This window comes from Myzus persicae, unplaced genomic scaffold (assembly GCF_001856785.1).
Source record: "Myzus persicae strain clone G006 unplaced genomic scaffold, MPER_G0061.0, whole genome shotgun sequence".
Lineage (NCBI taxonomy): Eukaryota > Metazoa > Arthropoda > Insecta > Hemiptera > Aphididae > Myzus > Myzus persicae.
In genome coordinates, this window is record NW_019103995.1 from 166,272 (window position 1) to 186,324 (window position 20,053).

The 20,053-nt window shown below is 27.6% G+C and overlaps 5 protein-coding genes across 7 annotated transcripts; 3 read left to right on the forward strand and 2 right to left on the reverse strand.

Annotated features, from left to right (window-relative positions):
- Positions 1–795: 795 nt before the first annotated feature.
- On the forward strand, positions 796–7,560 carry LOC111037392 (UDP-glucuronosyltransferase 2B2-like). Its single transcript, XM_022319934.1, has 4 exons — positions 796–1,657; positions 6,627–6,846; positions 6,905–7,124; positions 7,191–7,560. The coding sequence occupies exons 1-4, from the start codon at positions 836–838 to the stop codon at positions 7,477–7,479; spliced, it is 1,551 nt and encodes a 516-aa protein (XP_022175626.1). The 5' UTR covers positions 796–835; the 3' UTR covers positions 7,480–7,560.
- On the forward strand, positions 1,667–5,364 carry LOC111037393. The gene has a single exon (XM_022319936.1). The coding sequence runs from the start codon at positions 4,507–4,509 to the stop codon at positions 5,317–5,319; it is 813 nt and encodes a 270-aa protein (XP_022175628.1). The 5' UTR covers positions 1,667–4,506; the 3' UTR covers positions 5,320–5,364.
- A 1,927-nt stretch (positions 7,561–9,487) lies between the features above and the next one.
- LOC111037390 (UDP-glucuronosyltransferase 2B15-like) lies at positions 9,488–11,716 on the reverse strand. Its single transcript, XM_022319932.1, has 4 exons — positions 10,767–11,716; positions 10,303–10,522; positions 10,011–10,230; positions 9,488–9,946 (listed from the first exon to the last, which is right to left on the reverse strand). Exons 1-4 carry the CDS (start codon positions 11,589–11,591, stop codon positions 9,658–9,660), a joined length of 1,554 nt encoding a protein of 517 aa, XP_022175624.1. The 5' UTR covers positions 11,592–11,716; the 3' UTR covers positions 9,488–9,657.
- A 2,258-nt stretch (positions 11,717–13,974) lies between these two features.
- On the forward strand, positions 13,975–17,840 carry LOC111037402. Of its 3 annotated transcripts, none has more exons than XR_002604874.1 (6): positions 13,975–14,512; positions 15,524–15,677; positions 15,771–15,922; positions 16,041–16,184; positions 17,495–17,650; positions 17,726–17,840. XR_002604874.1 is itself a non-coding variant. In XM_022319947.1 (2 exons), exons 1-2 carry the CDS (start codon positions 14,879–14,881, stop codon positions 15,547–15,549), a joined length of 309 nt encoding a protein of 102 aa, XP_022175639.1. In that variant the 5' UTR covers positions 14,520–14,878; the 3' UTR covers positions 15,550–15,633. The 3 variants fall into 3 exon arrangements, 1 of the variants encoding a protein (XP_022175639.1); XR_002604873.1 differs by having other exon boundaries at positions 13,993–14,454; XM_022319947.1 differs by lacking the exons at positions 13,975–14,512; positions 15,771–15,922; positions 16,041–16,184; positions 17,495–17,650; positions 17,726–17,840 and adding an exon at positions 14,520–15,161 and having other exon boundaries at positions 15,524–15,633.
- Positions 15,305–19,198, reverse strand: LOC111037401 (UDP-glucuronosyltransferase 2B37-like). The gene is made up of 4 exons (XM_022319946.1): positions 17,490–19,198; positions 15,993–16,212; positions 15,701–15,920; positions 15,305–15,638 (listed from the first exon to the last, which is right to left on the reverse strand). Exons 1-4 carry the CDS (start codon positions 18,132–18,134, stop codon positions 15,350–15,352), a joined length of 1,374 nt encoding a protein of 457 aa, XP_022175638.1. The 5' UTR covers positions 18,135–19,198; the 3' UTR covers positions 15,305–15,349.
- Positions 19,199–20,053: the final 855 nt, after the last annotated feature.

Below are 20,053 nucleotides of genomic sequence, written 5' to 3' on the forward strand. Positions count from 1 at the left end.
GCATTGCAGGATTCAAAATACAAACATAATTTTTTTTTAAATTGTTGCATGAGGTTGAAAAAAAGTTGATTTTTTTTGATGTGCAACATCATCTAATGCATCTTTAAAATAATTTATAATTTTTCTTAAAAACTCTGAATATTTTGTTTTTGATTATGCATTGTTTATTTCTTTTAGTAAACCATACATTCATTTTTATGCATATTTTCTATAAAAAAATTTATGTTTCACATTTGTCAAGCGTTCCCCGACGGCACATTTTTTTCTTAACTAAGTTAAGTTAATTTTATTTTCTATTTAACTATAAACTTATCAAGTTAAATTTTTTTGTTAACTTTTAACTACCTATTAACTGAAGGGAATTTAATCTAATTTGCTTAACTTCTAACTATTAATTATTATCATTAACTTGCCCAACCTTGAATATACGTTATTGTACACACAGCACACTACATACTAGTATTATAATATGCAGTACAAACATAAATTACATTAATTAGAAATAGAAATTTTTTATAATTAAAAATATTTACATAGCGTATATGAACATAGATAAAATATATTAATGAGAAATAGTCATAATTGTCTATAGAATCCATACTAATTTTGGGTAGGTATCGCGATTAGGTGCTGTATTATATTTTAAGTGATTAAATAATTATCTTTAAGATTTATGTAATTTGCGATAACCTCGAAAAAAAACCCCACTGTATGCTTATTTATTATGTAATTAGCACTAGAAAGGAAAAAATACCGCAACAGTGGAATAAATAATTTTTAACACGTTTGTATTTTAGCTTTTATAATATTTAGTATTTTCGAAGTAGCCGTAACAATGAGCACGTTGCTTTGTACTATTATGTTATCAGTGTTTTGCATTCTTACTGTTTCGATGACATATGCATCTATTGATGCATTGCAAATCCTCGCAATTGAAAGTATTGCCGGTAAAAGTCATTGGAATTTTATGAGTGCAGTTCTCCGATCTTTGACGGACATCGGTCATAATGTTACCGTATTTACTCCATTTCCCGATGGCAATCGGGATAACTATACAGAAGTATTCTTGGATTTACCATCGAAAGTCGAAATGGATGCTGAATACACGTTGAACACATTTGGGAAATCGACTGTGATGATCCCTCTACTCATGAATATGACTCGATCCTTTTGCAAGATCGCATATGAACAACGGGAAATGCTAGAAATCGTAGACAGTGGTAAATCTGCAAATTATGATATTATTTTCACTGAAATAGCTGCATCGGAATGTGCATCGCATATAGCTTCGAAGCTGGACTTGCCACTGATATACGTAATTCCTTCGCCAATGATCACCTACATCGAGCATACTGTATTCGGAGACGTATCAAATCCAGCCACAGTGTCCCATCTGTTTGCTCACCACGCAGTACCTAGAACATTTGCTCAAAGATTTGTAAATGTCATACTTTTAGGTTTTAGTTTACTGATGTTAAAATATAAAGAAATGGAATTGAAAAAAATTGATTCACAACCATATGATCTGGTAGAACCTATAAAACCGTCATTAGTGTTCATGAACACACATTACATTACCGAGGCACCAAGACCTTTTCCTGCAAGTTTTATACAAATTGGAGGGATACATCTGAGTGAACCAAAAGGCATACCAAATGTGAGTAAATAAACTGGTATAGTAAAATTGTTCACAAGTTTATGTGTTACCTATACCTCAGGCGCGTGTCATTTCAGTTTTTAAGTTATCGATGCACATTTTTTTTAAGCCATTTTCAAATAATTAGATACTCCAAGCCTATATAGTTATACTAAATAGGTTATAGCAATTATCAGTATACACCTAGTAGGTATATCTTAAGAGTACAATAGAACATGTTGTATGTAAGTGATAGGATTTAAAATATAAACAAATAGGAATTAGGGCCAGATTCAGGAAAATCGACTTATTTAGCTTAAATAAAGTAATAATCTGTGCCTCAAAACCCTAAATTTTTGTTAGACTCTGAGACATACAATTCGACAATGTTCATGACATAAAGTGAAATTGTGCAAATCAACCAAAGTTAAAACAAAAAACCCAAATTCAGTTGAAGGGCGACTTGATCATTAATTTTAACTGATTATCAGTAGTTGATACTGATTAGTAATTTATGACAAATGATAATAGTTGTTACTTTTTATAAATGTCTTAAACCTTATTGTTAAGACACAAATACGCAATAACGGAGATAGATATAAATATACTATTATTATCTATTCTTAACTTACAAAACCAATTGTGTTAAGCAATTAGGTAAATTTTCAATACAATTCAATACAAACGAAATCATATATTTCGGTTAAGATAGTGGACTACTGGACTTTATAAATTATTGACTTATTTCAAAATATAGAACTATAAGAAATTACCTATGCTTGAGAATATTGCCTTTACGTTAATTCAGCGTTGTAAAAATAGGAATACTATTTTCAACTACAGTTTTACTAGTCTTAGCATATATTTATTTTCATTAAAAAATAATACGTTGGAGATTTGATTCAACCAGTTTCAGTATGTATGTTATGTATGACTGTTGTTTGCATTATATTGAAACAGACTAGAACAACAATTATTTTTAATTTGGAGTATTAATTTTTAAAGAAATGTATTCAATATTTTTATTATAACTTGACTATATAGCTTATAGTGAATGAAATTTTTTTATTTTCCTAAGACACTTATATGGTTATCTATTACTATTTGCCATGTACCTATATTCATAGGTGGTACTAGATACTCTTGGCAGGGTGGAGGGCAGAAAATATTTTAACTGTTAATATAACTAAATAGTCCATATTTTTAGGCTAGTACCGAATATACCTATTATTAAAAAAATAACATGAATTTATTTATTTAATTATCTTATAACTCCATGTGTCCTTGATCATCTGGATCATTGTCACCTAAATTATTTAATACAATTAATTTGGTAGGTGGTAAAAAAGTCCACGGAAAAAAAGCCCAGAAAAAAAATTAAACTTAAATGTGAACACATGTACTTCTATTCTACTTTTAATTAGTAATTAATAATTCATAAATTATCATAGCTCATATAATCAATGTTATATGCGAAGACTTAATAAATTAATAAGAAACTTTTTTTACTTATTTATTCAATGAACATTTTCAAATATAAAATAATTTTATGTCTGAATATGGCTTATGCTTAACTATTAATTGTATATAAAAACCACTCTTAATAGAAAAAAAAACTTAAACATACATTTAAACTCATACATACATAATATTATACAGTGTTAAGTTATAAGTCAAAAAACAGCAGGGGTGCAAGACGTATAATATCTTGGGTATACATACACTACATTTATACAAAAATTGCACATGATAATAATTTATAACATTATTTTCATTATAATATATTATATTTTGTAATAGGTACACGCCACAAGGTAATCACTAATTAGGAGTGTGAGACATGAGGATAGGTACATGTGTTCATATTTATATTTTATTTTTTTTTCGGTGGGTCCTTTTTCTTTGGTCTTTTTTTCGTCTATTCATTATCTATGCTTGTGAGCCCGTGCATGTTACAGCAACGAATTTCGTATTGAAAATACAATAATAATATATCTTTTTAGAGTTAGAAAACCGAGATTCAAGGAACTATGTATTAATACAGGCACGGTCGGCAGGAGGGGCAGTTAACTATTCTGCCTCCCTCCCACTGTAGTACCGCCTATGCCTATATTGTATAGTTTGGTAGTGACAATCAACATTTAAATAAAAATAATCAAAACCAATTAGCCAGTTGTGTTGATTTTAAGCAATAAATATTTATGAATTATGATAACAATATGATATAGCAAACAATTTTTTTATAGAGGTCAATTTTCATATGCAATTTTTGGTGTTATATTACTTTTAATGTGTTGAATGCTAATTCGAATCTGAGTCTTAATAATTACTAATTATTTATTTATTAGTACAAAATCCACACTTTTAAAAAATATATATCGATTATTTGTTTGTAAGCATAACTAATATAAGTGTGGCATAAATTGATGAAATAGGTATGTTTCATTTTTAAGAAAAAATGGCAATTTCCTATTAAATTTGTAATCTTGTAAATGATTTGCTCTTTAGCTTTAGATAACGTAATAATTTAATATCTATGCAGTTAATAATAATATATTATGTTCACTTAGTAGCTTTAAAACTGTGTAATGTTTCTGATTACATTTAAATGATGTAGGTAGCACATTTAATACCTAACAATGACTAGGTACCTATCATAATATTATTGGATTGGAAATTATGTTAATAAGTGAACAAACATTTTTAATTTTACCTACTGTATGAATTTAGTGTCTTAGTACAAAATATTTATTAATCTGTTGAAAATCAGCGTTCAAACATCATATATTAATTACTTTGTACAATAATTCTTAACAAACAATCTAAATAGGATTCTATATAACAATCTTGAGTAGTCCTTATTTATTATTATGGACTGCGCTGTAAGATCGTTATATTTGTTGATTGTTTTTTTAATATTTTCAACGTTTCACGGACCACGGATGCAAGTGGTAGAAAGTGCAAACATTTTAGCGATAGAAATGGTTGTAGGCAAAAGCCACTGGAACTTTTTCAGCTCAGTACTACGATCATTGACGGATAAAAGACATCATGTCACTGTGTTTACACCAGTCACAGAAGGCAACCGTGAAAACTATACAGAAATCGACACGTCCGATGATTTACCAAAAAACAGTGGATTAGCCTTCACGGATATGATGAAGGTGTTCGGCGATCCAATCAAAATGTTATGGTTCGGTCCAGGTATAGCGAGATCTTATTGCGATATTATTCACGGAAACGAACGATTTAAAGATATTTTGGAAGGCTTCGTTCATACCGATTTTGATGTGATCCTTATCGAACCCATCTGGTTGGACTGTGAATCATATGTGGCCACCAAATTGAATTTGCCTATAATATACGTAGTACCGCAGACGATATTCACCTTTTTGGAGTATATTTACCTCGGACATATGCCTAATACCGCGTCAGCTTCAAATTTTATGGCTGACTACAGTGTTCCTAAAACGTTCGTACAACGATTTTCTACTACTGCTTTGTTGACGTACAGCATATTGACATTCAGTTACTCCGATTTTCTGTTTAAGTACAGAGAACCGAAACCGTATGACGTTCCTGAGCCTGTACTACCTTCTGCGATGTTTGTAAACACTCATTATATTACTGAAGCATCGAGACCTAATTTTTTTATTTTGTTTCTGTGGGTGGCATCCATTTGAAAGCTGTGCAGAATATTCCGAATGTATACCAACTTATTATAATGATAATAATATAATATGAAATCGTATTTTAACTAACAATTTTATTAATAGCCTTCTTCTAAATTCCAATGATTCAGTTTGTTTTAATAATATTAGATAGGTAAATAGAATAAAAATGTTTACTGTCGTATTAGCAACATGCTTCGCCGTAACACACAAATTATAGTAGATTTTATTTTTCCACTTGAGTTGATTATACATCATTGACGGTTTTTTTTTCATTTTGTTTCGACTATTTACTAACAAGACATTTATTATTTTTTTACTAATTTATAATTTTTAAGTAAATTAGGACTAGATAAGTTAATTAATGTACAAAAGTTATATTGACGAATTTGTTATAGTTAAGATATAAATATTATAATATTGTGAAAACCATCAGTATAATAATAATTTAAAAACTTTATAATCAACGATACTATATAACATGATAAAAACTTCAACAAAAAAATAGTTAGTATGTTTTTAGATTTATGCGCAAAAAAAGTAATATAAGTAGATAGGTTATAAAAAGTACACGATTAACTAAACAAGTCAACTATAGATCGTCCGTTATAGGATTCCTAAATAATGAATATTATCACAAAACTATTTTATTTAATTGAATTTCAAGTCTGCCGCAGTGTGAATTACAATAAAAAAAAACAGAATAGATTTTGAGTGAACATTCTTGTTTTTCATTTGGATCGTATTGCTGAATTATTTTGAAAAGTATTGGGAATATTCCCATGGCCCCCAAGGGACCAACCAGATTCAATTTGATACTAGAAACCACCCTAAAAAATCGAAAATTAAAGCACTTTGTGATTCCTTGAGGTGATGTCACGCACACAAAAAAAATTACACATCATTCAATCACTATAAAACTAATACATTCACCTCTCTGATTAGAGTCTAAAAATTGTGAATATTGGTTAAGACAATAATATATTTTTTTATTTTGATTATATTTTATCAATTTTTTTTAGAAGATCAATAACATTTTAAATTTATTGTTAAAGATTTTATTTGACGATGGAAGTAATAAAAACGTTATAAATTATTTTCTATATATTATTAACAATTAGGTATTAAAAAAAAAAAAAGATATCTAACTAAGGAAAATTATGTTTTGATGTAGGATCCTAACTTTTATAAATTATAATTTTTAAATAAACCATTCAAATATAATCATAAAATGATAATAATATTATTAATAGTTGATTTATGATAATATTATACTATTACTATTATAAAATTGATCACTTTTTTTTTATTAATTTAAGGATGTACTGGAGTTTATTGAGAATTCACCACATGGAGTAATTTATTTTACGTTTGGCTCAGTCATATCAATGTCAACTTTACCAGACCGTGTTCTCAAAGCATTTAAAGAAGCTTTAGCACAAGTACCTCTGAGGGTATTATGGAAATACGAAGGAGAAATGAAAGATAAACCAATAAATGTAATGACAAGTAAATGGTTTCCTCAGCGTGATATACTCAGTAAGAAATTTTTATAAAAATATAATTATTATAAAGTAAATTCAACTTTATTCCCTAGTGCATCCAAACGTCAAATTATTCATTAGTCACGGAGGTATATCGGGTGTATATGAAGCTGTAGATGCAGGTGTTCCTGTTCTTGGATTCCCTCTCTTCTACGATCAACCTAGAAACATTGATAATTTAGTTGAAGCAGGAATGGCGATTTCTATGGATCTTTTAACATTACAAAAAGATGAATTGTTAAAAAATATTTTAGATCTCATTAATAACGAAAAGTATGTTAGCATTTGAAAAAACATTAAATACCAAATTAATTGTATTAATATATTATTTTATTATAGGTATACGAAGAATGCTAAAATAGTTTCTGATAGATTTAAAGACCGACCAATGTCACCGGCAGAATTAGTTGTTTACTGGACAGAGTACGTAATTCGTCATAAAGGTGCACCACATTTAAAATCTCACGCTCTTAATTTGACGTGGTATCAATACTTTTTATTGGATGTTATTTTTGTGATATTTATTTTTATTTCCTTTGCTATTTTCATTACTTACAAACTTTTTAAAATTATGTATTCTTACTTCTTTTTAAAATGTTCACAAACTATCAGACCAAAGTTAGAATAACTTGAGTAGGTAGTATCATAATATTATTAAATGATTGTAAATTGTAAATTTATTTTTTGAATACAATTAGTTTTATTTTCTCTAGCTTAAGAAATTTCGTTTATATTTTTTCGGTATTAATAAAGTGAAAACAATTATTATGGTATAATAATTCGTTATATTTGTTATAAACACTAAATATTTTTGAAATGGTGTATTTAAATATTTAATAGTGTTGTATAATGCCTTCAAAAATCGAATATAGGTTTTAACGTAAAACCGTTGATTATACTAATGGCAATTGTATATAAACGTTAAGAATAAGTAAAAAAATGAGGTTTTAATCAGTCCCCGATAATGAACCGATGAGTTTTTTTATTTTTATTTGTTATGTTTTATTATTGATTTCAAATTTAATAATACTATTACTCTCAATTAACCTGTGTCGAGGTTTTAGCATACACTATTCTGATTTAAAAAATATTTTTATTTACTAAGAACTTATTATAAGATTTAAAGATATTCTTATAATTGTCTATTGTTTTTAATTGTTTCGTAGTCGAACATAAGTAGTTACAGGTGTCTACTTAATGTATTAAAATTTTGTAAAAATATATCTTTTAGACATTTTGATTATATGATAGATACATGCTTTTGGTTATTGGTTACTGGTGTCGGATTTTTCAATTTTCGTGTTTAGTTTTGTTGTTCTATTAGTTAAACAATATTAAATTTTAACGTATATAAATTTATATATATGAATCAGATCTCAAAATGTTTGTAGTTACTCATTACTATATTCAACTAATGTATGAAAATATATTTAAAATAGGTACTACTTAAGTAATACAACAATACGTCATTGATACACTTAAGAAACATTATTTGTTTGAAATATTTTTTTAGATATTAGCTTTCATACATATCTACTATCCGTTATACAACTTGCAAATTCGCGAAATTATATTTTGTCATTTTTCTATTTTCCATAGTGAATAAAAGATAGAGATACACAATAAACGACAAACGAACCTAGAAAGTTCGTAGAATTGGCCTTTGAGAATATATAAGAAGTATTATGCAGCTTATAAATAAAACAGACATATTGTAGTTTTAAAATGTTTAAGCAAAAATTAAACTTAATAAAATGAAAAAAAAATTATGTATAATAACTTGAAAATAGGAATATTCTTAAAACCAGTTGCACTTTAGAGAGGAGAGTTCTAAACGGGCGAAACAATTATACAAATAATAATAATAAAGAACTATAGAAATCTAAAAAATAAACAAACAATAATAGTGGCAACTCGTAGGCTGTAGCGAGAGAAAATTTCACTAGTCACCTAGTATATTTTTTATATGGTAGGTAGTAGGTACTAGCCGTATTAATTGAATACTATTATATTTTTATTATATTCCAACTGTTTTAAACAAGTTTAGAGAATCCAAGCAGACATAATCCCTCAGAATTCCAGTGCATAGTAAAAACAAGAACAATTTCATTATTTCTATTGCTTGACAGTTAACACTTGTAAAATTTCCAAGCAGCCCAACGAGTGATAGTCATATATAATGGATATAATTCAGAAGAAAATACTACAATTCAACTTTCAAGACCCAATTCTTACAGAGATACCCCACTTAAAGTGGGGCCAAGTCTGTTTTATGTACCTTGTATCAAAAAATTGTTCACATCGAAAAATGATTGATCGTCCTTAAAAAATCTGTCAAATTGCATAGTTTTCTAAGTGTTAAAATAATTTAAAAATTTTTGAAAAATGTCAAGACTTCTATTTATTCATTTTTAAGTTATTACCTACGTCAAAGAACTGCAGTTTCTTAAAATATTATAACTTTTCCATATTTTTTTTGTCGTGTAGATTACATCTCAAAATCAAAAATTCAATGATTATACGTCATATAAAGTATTAATTTCACGTTAAATTATTTAGTAAATTTTGTAAGTTATGTAATAACAAAATAACAAAAAATGAGACGTAAGTATTCAAATTAAACAGACTTAATATTGTAATTTGGAATTACGAAACATATTTTATTACATAGATACATTCATAGATACATATTAATATACATTATACAAATAAACGTAATATTATAATAATTATAAGAATAATACAGTATCATCATTAAGTTAAAGTAAATTAATACATTATTAATTATGGGTAATTAAAAAATACATTAATCAGATTTTACTTTAGAGAATGACGAACATATCTTTGTGTAAAATGTACGAACAAATTTAAAGAATTTTAAAACAATTAGTATAATAATGAAAATGAATATAAGAATTACAACAATTATATCCAATAAAAAGTATTGATACCACGTTAAATTAAGAGCTTGAGATTTTAGGTGCGGTGCTCCTTTGTGACGAATGACATACTCTGTCCAGTAGGCAACAGACTTTTCCGGTGACATTGGTCGGTCTTTAAATATTTCTGAAGCAATTTTAGCATTGTGTGAGTATCTAAAAAAAAGACATGATTTAAAAAAAATACCAATAAAAGTGTAAGTCTTCAATAAACATTTACTTTTCATTGTTAACAAGATCCAATACATTATTCAAGAAATTGTCTTTAGTTACTGAATATAATTCCATAGATTTAGCCATGCCTGCCTCGACTAAATTATCTATGTTCCTATACTGATCACCGAATAATGGAAATCCCAATACTGGGACTCCAGCATCTACTGCCTCGTACAATCCAGATATTCCACCGTGACTGACGAAGAGTTTAATATTTCTGTGCACTGTAAATCATTAAAAAGTATTAATAATTTATTAAATAAGTTATCGACATTTGTATTATTGGAATATCTTACAAAGAATATCTCGTTGAGGTAACCATTTTATTGTCATGACATTTTTAGGCTTATCTTTCATTTCTTCTTCATATTTCAACAAAACTTTCTGAGGAAGTTCAGCTAATGCTTCTTTAAATGCAGTTAGAATATTTTTTGGAAGTGTAGTCATTGAAGTAGTTGAACCAAATGTAAATACAACTACTCCATGTGGTGCGTCTTCAATAAACTCTAATATATCCTAAAAGCAATAGGTAACATTTAATACATGCGATTTATTAAAAAATATTTAAGCTACTTTTATATTGGCAAAAGGTGCATACAAACAGAAAAATAAACTTGTTAAAATTGAGAAAAATAAGTATTCATATTATGAAAATGTTTTTATTTCATTTTGATTAACAATTAAATAATAATCAAAATATACGGATAGGTCCTTATTGTTTATGATTGTATTATAAATATGATATAAAATTATTACCTACCTTAGGTATTTTTTTGGGTGGTTTTAAATGAATACCACCTACATTCACAACATTCAATGGAGTTGGTCTAGGCTTATCACTTATGAAATGAGTGTTCATAAAGACCAATGACGGAGGTTTTGTGGTTGCTAAGTCAAAAGGTTTTGATTCGAATAATTGGAGTAAGAATTCTTGAAAACCAATTATTATGCTGGTGTACAACCAAGCAATTGTATTAATTAACCGTTGAATGAACGTCTTAGGAACAGCAGTTTGAAATGTCATTATTGTTACCGTTGCTGGGTTACTGACATCGCCATAGGTGATACGTTCTGTGTAAGTATTAATTGGAATTGCACTCGCGTGTATCACTGGCAAACTCGAGTTTGCTCCCAGGTGCGTTAAGCAACCTGACACTATTGTAGGCTCGAAGAGGATGGCATCAAAATCGGTTTGCAATTTGTTTTTTAAAATATCATTGAGCTGTTCATTTTTTTGTAATATATCGCAACTAAGTCTAGCTAATTCTAGCATAAATGAAAGGGGCTTAAACTGATTGCTAAATATTGCCCTCATATCCACTATGCTCATACCAACTTTTATTGGGAACATACTAGACATGTCTATTTCTGTATAATTTTCACGATTACCGTCAAGGAATGGCGTGAAAACTGTAACATTGTGTCCATTATCCGTCATTGCCCGAAGCACAGCGCTCACAAAATTCCAATGACTCCTGCCTGCAAATGACTCTATAGCTAATATTCTCGCACCATTTCCCGGTTGAATACATGAACAACTGAATAATGAAAAAATTATGATTGAAACTATTGATTTGTTTGACATTTTTGTTTTCAAGATTTATTTCAACAATGTATTGTAGATATGTGAATTATAACGGTTGGCGGTTGTTAATAAAATATTCGTATTTTATCCATCCACTTGCTGTTTATACACTAACTCATAGTTATATAAGTGTCCAATTATAAATATGATATAAGTATTATAGATAACGCACATTTATTTACAACTACAATAACAGGTATTGTTTATCGATTTACCGGAAGCCTGATTATTATTAGTTAATACTTTAAGTATTAGTACTTCAAGTTAACAAGGCTTTAAGAGTATAATATTTTAAAATATTAATTAAATAAACTTTATTTTATGATAATTTAAATAGTTTATATATATATTGTAATTTGTTTTTATTTTTTACAATAATGCATCATAAATTGCAATGTATTTTATTTTTGATATCCCTAGGATGTATTATGTTAATATAATGCGATATTAGTGGTCAGATCTTAAAAATAAAGTATTCATTTTCTTTGAACAAATTACGTTTAAATAATGTATACAGTGTGATCACGATAAGTGGAAACACTCAATAAATCAGCATATACTCAATATATTTGAGTAGTGTTTTTCAAAAAATCAAACTATTTTTGTGACGCTTAAATTTGCGCATGTGAATAATAACTTTTTTGTAAATGGCATGGCCCAATGGCCCATTTTGTTAAATGTATTTTAAAAATTCGCGATTAGTGGCAGATGTAATTTGTTCCACGGTAACTTGATTACATACTGAGGCTATTTTATTTTTTAAATCAAAAAGAACATAGGTGGACTTGAAAACCGTTTTGTACGCCGGTCCACTTATGTTATTTTTTATTTAAAAAATAAAATAGCCGTAGTATGTAATCAAGTTATCGTGGAACAAATTATATCTGCTACTAGTTGTGAATTTTTAAAACGTATAGGTACAATGTTGTTTACAGCACAATAGGGCACAATTCGAACAGTTTTTAAAATAAATAAAGATCTTACAAATAAAAATATCAATGTTTATTAATTTGATAGAAAAAGTAATAATAAATAATAACTAACCATTAAATACATGCGGTTTCTATTATTCCGCTATTTTTTAACTTGAAAAAGAAATTCAACCACTTAAATTCATTAAAAATACAGAGAAAAATTATTCGTGGTCAAAAATGGACTATGTTTAAAAAAACAAAAGTTATTATGTGCATGCACAATATTAAGTGTTACAGAAATAGTTTGAAAGTGTGTATAATTATGTTAATTAGTTAGCCAAAAAACACAACTCAAATATATTGAGTATATCCTGAGTTATTGAGTGTTTCCACTTATCGTGATCACATACCGTATATAATATTATAAGGTTAAGTACAATATATGTATTTTATACAAATGTGCTTGCATTATGTTACCCAATATCTGCCTAATATATTAAGTTCATGTTGTTATATGGCCATAGGTGTATATCGTTTGTCTCTTTATAAATATATGCTATAATGCATTGGTCTTAAATACGCGATTCGCGAACTTTTCGATGTGACCATTCATAAAGTTGAATGCACTCTTTATCTCCTCCAGAATCCAAGTGACTTAAATGGAGATCGAAAAACTATTTTCAATCCCTTTCCTAGTTAAAACAAACATTTTTAAAATTTTTTTTTACAAAAATGTAACTTTCATTCGCCCTAAACATAGTTTTGAAATTCTCTCGGAAATCCTTCTATTGCGAAATTTAAAAATAACTAAAATATATGTGATTATGACATTCAACAAGTGTCGGTGGCACCTAAGTTCAAAAAAATTAACATTTTAAGCGCAGATCCTTCTCCTTTAAAATCTAAGTACCTACGTGTTCAGACTACATCCGTTTGTTACTCATATTATATACTCATATACTTGTATATTCTCATAAGAATCTAACTATGAAGTCTGAAGTTATAATAATGTTGCTCGATAAGTTCAAAAAGTGAATCGCTAGTGAATGTTGGTAAATAATTGCTGCAAACAAAATTTGTTGGACTTTATTTTCGCCTGATTTGAACTTTGGTGCAGCCAAGTTTAAGCTTGCAGTACAAACTAACATGCAGTTTGATTGGATATTATTTTTATACTATCAAGCAAGTTTTTCCCAATTTGTTTGATTGCGGCGGACCCTTAAAAAAAGGTGTTGTACATTATTTTGGTAGACGGAAAAATGTTAAAATGCGCTACTATACGTTGGCAGTAATTCTATTTGTTGTAAACTTTTAGATATTTAAAAAAAATTTTTTTGCAGTTATTATGGCTATTTGACAAATTTTAATCTCGATTAAGCAATTAGTTTGATCATCTTTATTTTTATAAAATCATATATAGCGTATCTTTTAAAAAACATATAGGTTCTTGAGAATATGTCTTTTTTCAATAGTGTAGGTTGTAAAATGATAAATAAATATTATTATCGTAAGAGTGTTATTGGTATTTATAGTCTATTACTTCATTGATTTGGTTGTCTAATTCTTTGAGTATAAGCGTGTTGTCATTTGTCGATGCCTATTTAGAAATTAGTTCATAATTCTAATGATAATATTGTAGTTAAAATATGCTTATAACAATCATTGTAATAATGTAATGTAAAATGCAATACAATATTTAAAAAATGTCATCTTTATAGTGTAGAGTATACACTTTAGCCTGTAATGACGGAGAACTAAAATTGAATTGGACGTCTCTTGTGAACCATTATATGTAATATATGCATAGAGAAAAAACTATTAAGTGCAAATTCTTGTATTATTTTGTAATTATTTACATCTACACTTCATCCTGTCCTATCAACGGCACCTGTGCGTTGGAACACGCTACAGCCTACAGTTGTATCAAGCTGGGAGATAGCAGAACTCCGGTCAGTAATGTCTGATTTAATGTTTCTTTCTTTATGGAATGTACTCTTCACAATTATGGTTATTAGTTTATTTTTATTCTATCTAAATTTTAATATCACACTCACTTAAGTGTGTAGTTAAGGTTAATATATACGTGATTTAATAATATAAATAATCTATCCAAATAATTTATTAACTTAATTAATTGATCATAAAATTAGTGCCACATTTAAGAGAAAAGATAGATTCAAACGTGTGAAAAAATAATACTAATTTAAAGTAACAATAAAAACTAAAAAAAAAAATAGTAAATGTAACAACTCAGAACGAAGTAAGGTGAAATTTCAACCGTTGTCTAGGATAATGGTTTATATAATTATATAATTGATATCTACATTATGATGAAGACCTCACTTCATTCACCTACACATTTTATGAGCAATCATGCTATTTCACTTTTATTCGGTACTTAGTTGTGAACACTTGTCCAGTTTCTTAGCAATCGAACAAGTGAGTGCACTTTTGTCCAAACACTGTTGTGAAATAGTAAAATCAATACATTCTTCGCATAGCTCGGGAATTAATACACATCGATTATATCTCATAAAAAGTATTAGTTTTACCATGTTACATTGGGCACATTTAGTTTATCCATTATACTTTTTTTACCAAAAATACATGATATGTCGAAATAACAAAAGAAGAAATTATGTGACGTACATACAAAGTAAGTAGGCTTATTATTCCAATTTAAAAAAAAGGAAACATTTTTAGTACATAAATACATCATACATACATAGTACATACATAATAAATTATACAAATAAGTAGTATTAATATTGTAAAAAATATAATACCATAGATTAAGTTAAAATAAATAAATACATTATTAACCATAGTTAATTAAATAATACATTAATCAGATTTTACTTTAGAGGATGATGAACATATCTTTGTGTAAATTAAACGAATAAATTTAAAGAATTGTAAAACAATTAGTATAAAAACCAAAATGAATATAAGAATTACAACGATTACATCCAATAAAAAGTATTGGTACCACGTTAAATTAAGAGCTTGTGATTTTAGATGTGGTGCTCCTTTATGACGAATAACATATTCTGTCCAGTAAGCAACAGACTTTTCCGGTGACATTGGTCGGTCTTTAAAAATTTCTGAAGCAATTTTGGCATTGTGTGTGAATCTAAAAAAAAAACATAATCTTAAAAACACTAATAAGAGTGTAAGTCTTCAATAAACATTTACTTTTTATTGTTAACAAGATCCAATACATTATTCAAGAAATTGTTTTTAGTTACTGAATATAATTCCATAGATTTAGCCATGCCTGCCTTAACTAAATTATCTATGTTCCTACACTGATCACCGAATAATGGAAATCCTAACACTGGGACTCCAGCATCTACAGCTTCATACAATCCAGATATTCCACCGTGACTGATGAAGAGCTTAACATTTCTGTGCACTGTAAATATTTAAAAAGTATTAATAATTTATCAAATAAGTTATCTATATTTGTTTTATTGGAATATCTCACAAAGAATATCTCGTTGAGGTATCCATTTTAGTGTCATGACATTTTTAGGTTTATCTTCCATTTCACCCTCGTATTTTAATAAGATTCTTTGTGGAAGTTCAGCAAATGCTTCCTTTAATGCAGTTAATATATTGTATGGTACTGAAGACATCGCAATGGTTGAACCAAATGTGAATAAAATAACTCCATCTGGTGAGTTTTCAATAAAATCCAATATATCCTAAAATCAATAGTTTTATTTGTAAAAACAATTCAATTATTTTATTCTTAATATAATTAAATGAGTTATTTACTAAGTGCATTTAAATAAAAAAATTAATTTGTTACACATAAAATAAAAGAGCATTATGTTTAGAAATTACTGATTTTAAGTATTTTATGATAAAATGATGCAACACAATTAATATTCTAATTTTAAACTACCAAAATTTAATATTTCTGAAATCATTTATTATATTTGTCATTTCAATATTTAACTCTGATGTCTGTTGGCAAAACTCATATATTTTCATTGTTTGAGAATGAACTGATTTAAAAATCATAAATACATTTTATAAGTTATATTTATTCAAATAATTAAAAATTGTATTTATATTTTAATCATAAATAAGGCATTTAACTGGAAAATAATTTACAAAATATGAATATGTTTTTAAGTAGTGCAAAAAGAATAAGCAATGTTCATAGAAAATTCTGTTATAATTATTTTGTGTAAATTACGAATATTTACAGTTATAACAGTTCTCAAGTAACTCTCTTATATATTGTAATTGGAATTTAATTATTCCGTAATAAACAATATTATTATCATTATTATTATAAATTGTTGAATTACACTAAGAAAATTAAATTGGTTTTTTCAAAAATTTGTTTAGCCTGAAAATTACCACTTTTTTTATTTCCCGAAGCTTTCTAAAACTTCTAAGACTTTCAAATTCAATTTTAAAATTATCAATTAGTTTCACTTTTCTATCAGAAAAGATGATGATGTTGAAAATCAGAGCATCTTAAGTACCCCAAATGTTGATAACAGGCAGAAAAAAGACGCACATCATTGTAAATACAATACGCTCATTCGCTAAAAAATCTAAAAAAATTATTATTTCATATTCTGAAGAACTTGACTTGAAATTTTAATATAATTAGTTCAATTCTATTGAATATACATAATGTTTGTAAGATCTGTAACTATATTATTGATTTTACAAATATGAAAATAAGAAAACTCAGTATACATATTCATACATAAGTATTAAAATGCATGAATCTTTAATTGAATTTTTATTTAGTTGTTTTCATACAAATGTTTAAATATATTCTACATTAATTATACTAAATGTATGAAAAACTAACTGACAAAAAAAGATAAATTATATTTCTAGCATATTTAAGATTTATATTTTATTTCGATTAAAAATTAAGTAATAATCAAAATATAAGGATGGGTATTTACTCATCGTTTAAGATTGTATTCTAAGTATGATATAAAATTATTACCTTAGGTATTTTTTTGGTTGGTTTTAAATGAATACCACCGATATTGACAACATTTGATGGAGTTGGTCTAGGATTATCGCTTATGAAATGAGAGTTCATAAAGACCAATGATGGAGGATTTATAGTTCCAAGATCATAAGGTTTTGAGTCAAATAATTGAAGTAAGTATTCTTGTGACATTACCACTATACTAGTGTACAACCAAACAAGTGTATTAGTTAACCGTTGAATGAAAGTCTTAGGAACTGCGGATTGAAATAACATTGTTGAAACTGTTGCTGGGTTACTGATATCACCAAAGGTGATACGTTCCGTATAAGTATTTATTGGAACTGGAGTTGTGTATATCATTGGCAAGTTTGAGTTTGCTCCTACGTAAGACAAGCAACTCGACACCATTCCAGGTTCAATGACAATTGCATCAAAATTGATTTGTAACTTTTTTGCCATTAAGTCATTGAGTTGTTCATTTTTGTGTAATGTATCGCAACTTAGTCTACCTAATTTCATTAAATATGAAAGTGGCGTAAACTGATTGCTATATGTTTGTCTTTTGCTCACTATATCTATAATATTATGGTCTATACAAATAAATGCTATAAGTACTTTAGATTGTGTCACTTGATTTAAAGTCAATAACAACATGGATAAAAAAACACGTTATGTATTTTAATATAATAGGTTTTTTTTGTTTGATTTAATTCAAGTTTCATCCATTTGCGTGTTTAGTGTATATCGTAGTTTCACGGCGTGGGGGGAGTCATCATCATCCACATTAGTCTTAAAATTTGATTTATTTTAAATATTTAAATTATGCTTAAGTATTTTTCTCATAAAACACTAAGAATTTTTGGCTTCAGATCGTCTTTGAAGAATTATAATACACTGAAATAGGGCATAGAGATATTTTTGGATTCTTTTCCCGTTCTATTACATATATAAACATTTGTGTTATTGATTGTAGCTAACTATTAAATATTAAGTTTAATTCTTCGCCTTTTGAAGAAGTTCATGGGTTTTCTCAATATTATTTTTTTGAGGATTTCGAAAGCAGGTCGTTTTTTGGTACATTTAAACTAATAGGTGAAAGAATAAAAAATGTACTTCCACAAGTCAATTTTTATTTTGAAAAAAAGATTTGAATATGTTTTTTTTGGGTGATTTGTAAGAAATTCAATTTTTATTTTATTTTTTTAGTAACATTACAGTTATTGTTGATTTTGCAAAAATAAGAAAATTCATTGAGTAGGTACTGTACAAATTTAACAGTTCAACAAATCAAAAATCCATAGCATTCAAAACCTGGAGAAGAGAATAAGGAATTCAAATTTGTTTTCAAAATTAAGATCGAGCTTTCGGTACTAGGTAGATTTTTCTTTCGTTTTTTGAAATTTCTATAAACATAAAAGTTGAAACTTTTTGTTTTCACAAAATATAGTGACATGTGACTGAGTGCATGTGAATTACGGATTTCCGAGTATCTTAGCCGTAGTATAGCTTTAATTTAATGAAGCTTTTGGGGATCTTCCGCATACTAATGATCAGTCACTACTCGCACAGTTACATACGAAAAGTACGATAGATGTACTCGTAGAATATTACTTCATCCTACTCCTTAAAAATGGTTTGCATTTAAAAGCGTGATGAAAACCAAGTGAAGAGTAAAATAATGTTTTCAATCAAAGAGGTCCACATCATAATAATCTATTTAGTTTTAAATAATTACCTTATTTTTCATGGATTTAAATGTTTGAAAAAGTATATTTTATACAACTACACAAGTATGGATTGGAAGAATATTTTTGTTTTGAGAACATTGGTACATTATCCACTTTCGTCTCCCGAAATGTTGGTTTCCCAGTAGTTTTAAAAAGTATTGGGAATAACAAAACAATTAAATTAAGGAAAAATGGGAAATTTTAAGCAACACCAATAGGTATTTGACAAAATCGATTTTTTTCTGTTACTCAAAAACTAACAACTGTAGATGTGTACTTACATTTTTTAGCAAATGTTAACATAACCATTTTCCATATTTGATTATAAAATTTATAAATATATTTTGAGCTATTTATTTAGTAGGATATTTTTGATTTTCTTCGAAGATAAAAAGCTTTTTTCTAATTATTTTATAGAATTAATTTTTCCTAATGATTGCTGACATCAAATTTAATACATCAATTATAATGACATACTTGACAACAATAGTAGGTACTTGTGTGGGTACCGCCAACTTGCGCACCTTTTTTTTTTTAACTTGTATTCCTAATTCTATATATACAGTACAGCAGTTATTTTATCCTACGGTTTTGTGCAGTTGGGTGCATACGAAAAAAATAAACGTAAATATTCATTACTATAATATTGTAGACTGTAGTTCTGAGAGACATAATTTATCTTTCATAATTTTGTCCTCCACCATTGCTTTTTGATTTTGGGGAAAATAAAAGACAAGGCATTGGCTTTTTAAGCGATTAATAATAGCATATAAATAACAGAGTAATTGTATATAACTCCATAACTTCAATAATTCCAACCATGTTACCTTAATGGTCGCTGTTGTA

Excerpts from the sequence above, each read along its gene's own strand:
- LOC111037393 (XM_022319936.1), top strand. The coding sequence starts at position 4,507 with ATGGACTGCGCTGTAAGATCGTTATATTTGTTGATTGTTTTTTTAATA.
- LOC111037390 (XM_022319932.1), bottom strand. The coding sequence starts at position 11,591 with ATGTCAAACAAATCAATAGTTTCAATCATAATTTTTTCATTATTCAGT. Across the intron at positions 10,523-10,766 it reads CACCCAAAAAAATACCTAAG|GATATATTAGAGTTTATTGA; the intron begins GTAGGTAATAAT and ends TATTGCTTTTAG. Across the intron at positions 9,947-10,010 it reads GATCTTGTTAACAATGAAAA|ATACTCACACAATGCTAAAA; the intron begins GTAAATGTTTAT and ends TCTTTTTTTTAG.
- LOC111037402 (XM_022319947.1), top strand. The coding sequence starts at position 14,879 with ATGCTATTTCACTTTTATTCGGTACTTAGTTGTGAACACTTGTCCAGT. Across the intron at positions 15,162-15,523 it reads TTATGTGACGTACATACAAA|ATGTGGTGCTCCTTTATGAC; the intron begins GTAAGTAGGCTT and ends TTGTGATTTTAG.
- LOC111037401 (XM_022319946.1), bottom strand. The coding sequence starts at position 18,134 with ATGTTGTTATTGACTTTAAATCAAGTGACACAATCTAAAGTACTTATA. Across the intron at positions 16,213-17,489 it reads CAACCAAAAAAATACCTAAG|GATATATTGGATTTTATTGA; the intron begins GTAATAATTTTA and ends TATTGATTTTAG. Across the intron at positions 15,639-15,700 it reads GATCTTGTTAACAATAAAAA|ATTCACACACAATGCCAAAA; the intron begins GTAAATGTTTAT and ends TTTTTTTTTTAG.
- LOC111037392 (XM_022319934.1), top strand. The coding sequence starts at position 836 with ATGAGCACGTTGCTTTGTACTATTATGTTATCAGTGTTTTGCATTCTT. Across the intron at positions 6,847-6,904 it reads TCCTCAGCGTGATATACTCA|TGCATCCAAACGTCAAATTA; the intron begins GTAAGAAATTTT and ends TTTATTCCCTAG. Across the intron at positions 7,125-7,190 it reads GATCTCATTAATAACGAAAA|GTATACGAAGAATGCTAAAA; the intron begins GTATGTTAGCAT and ends ATTTTATTATAG.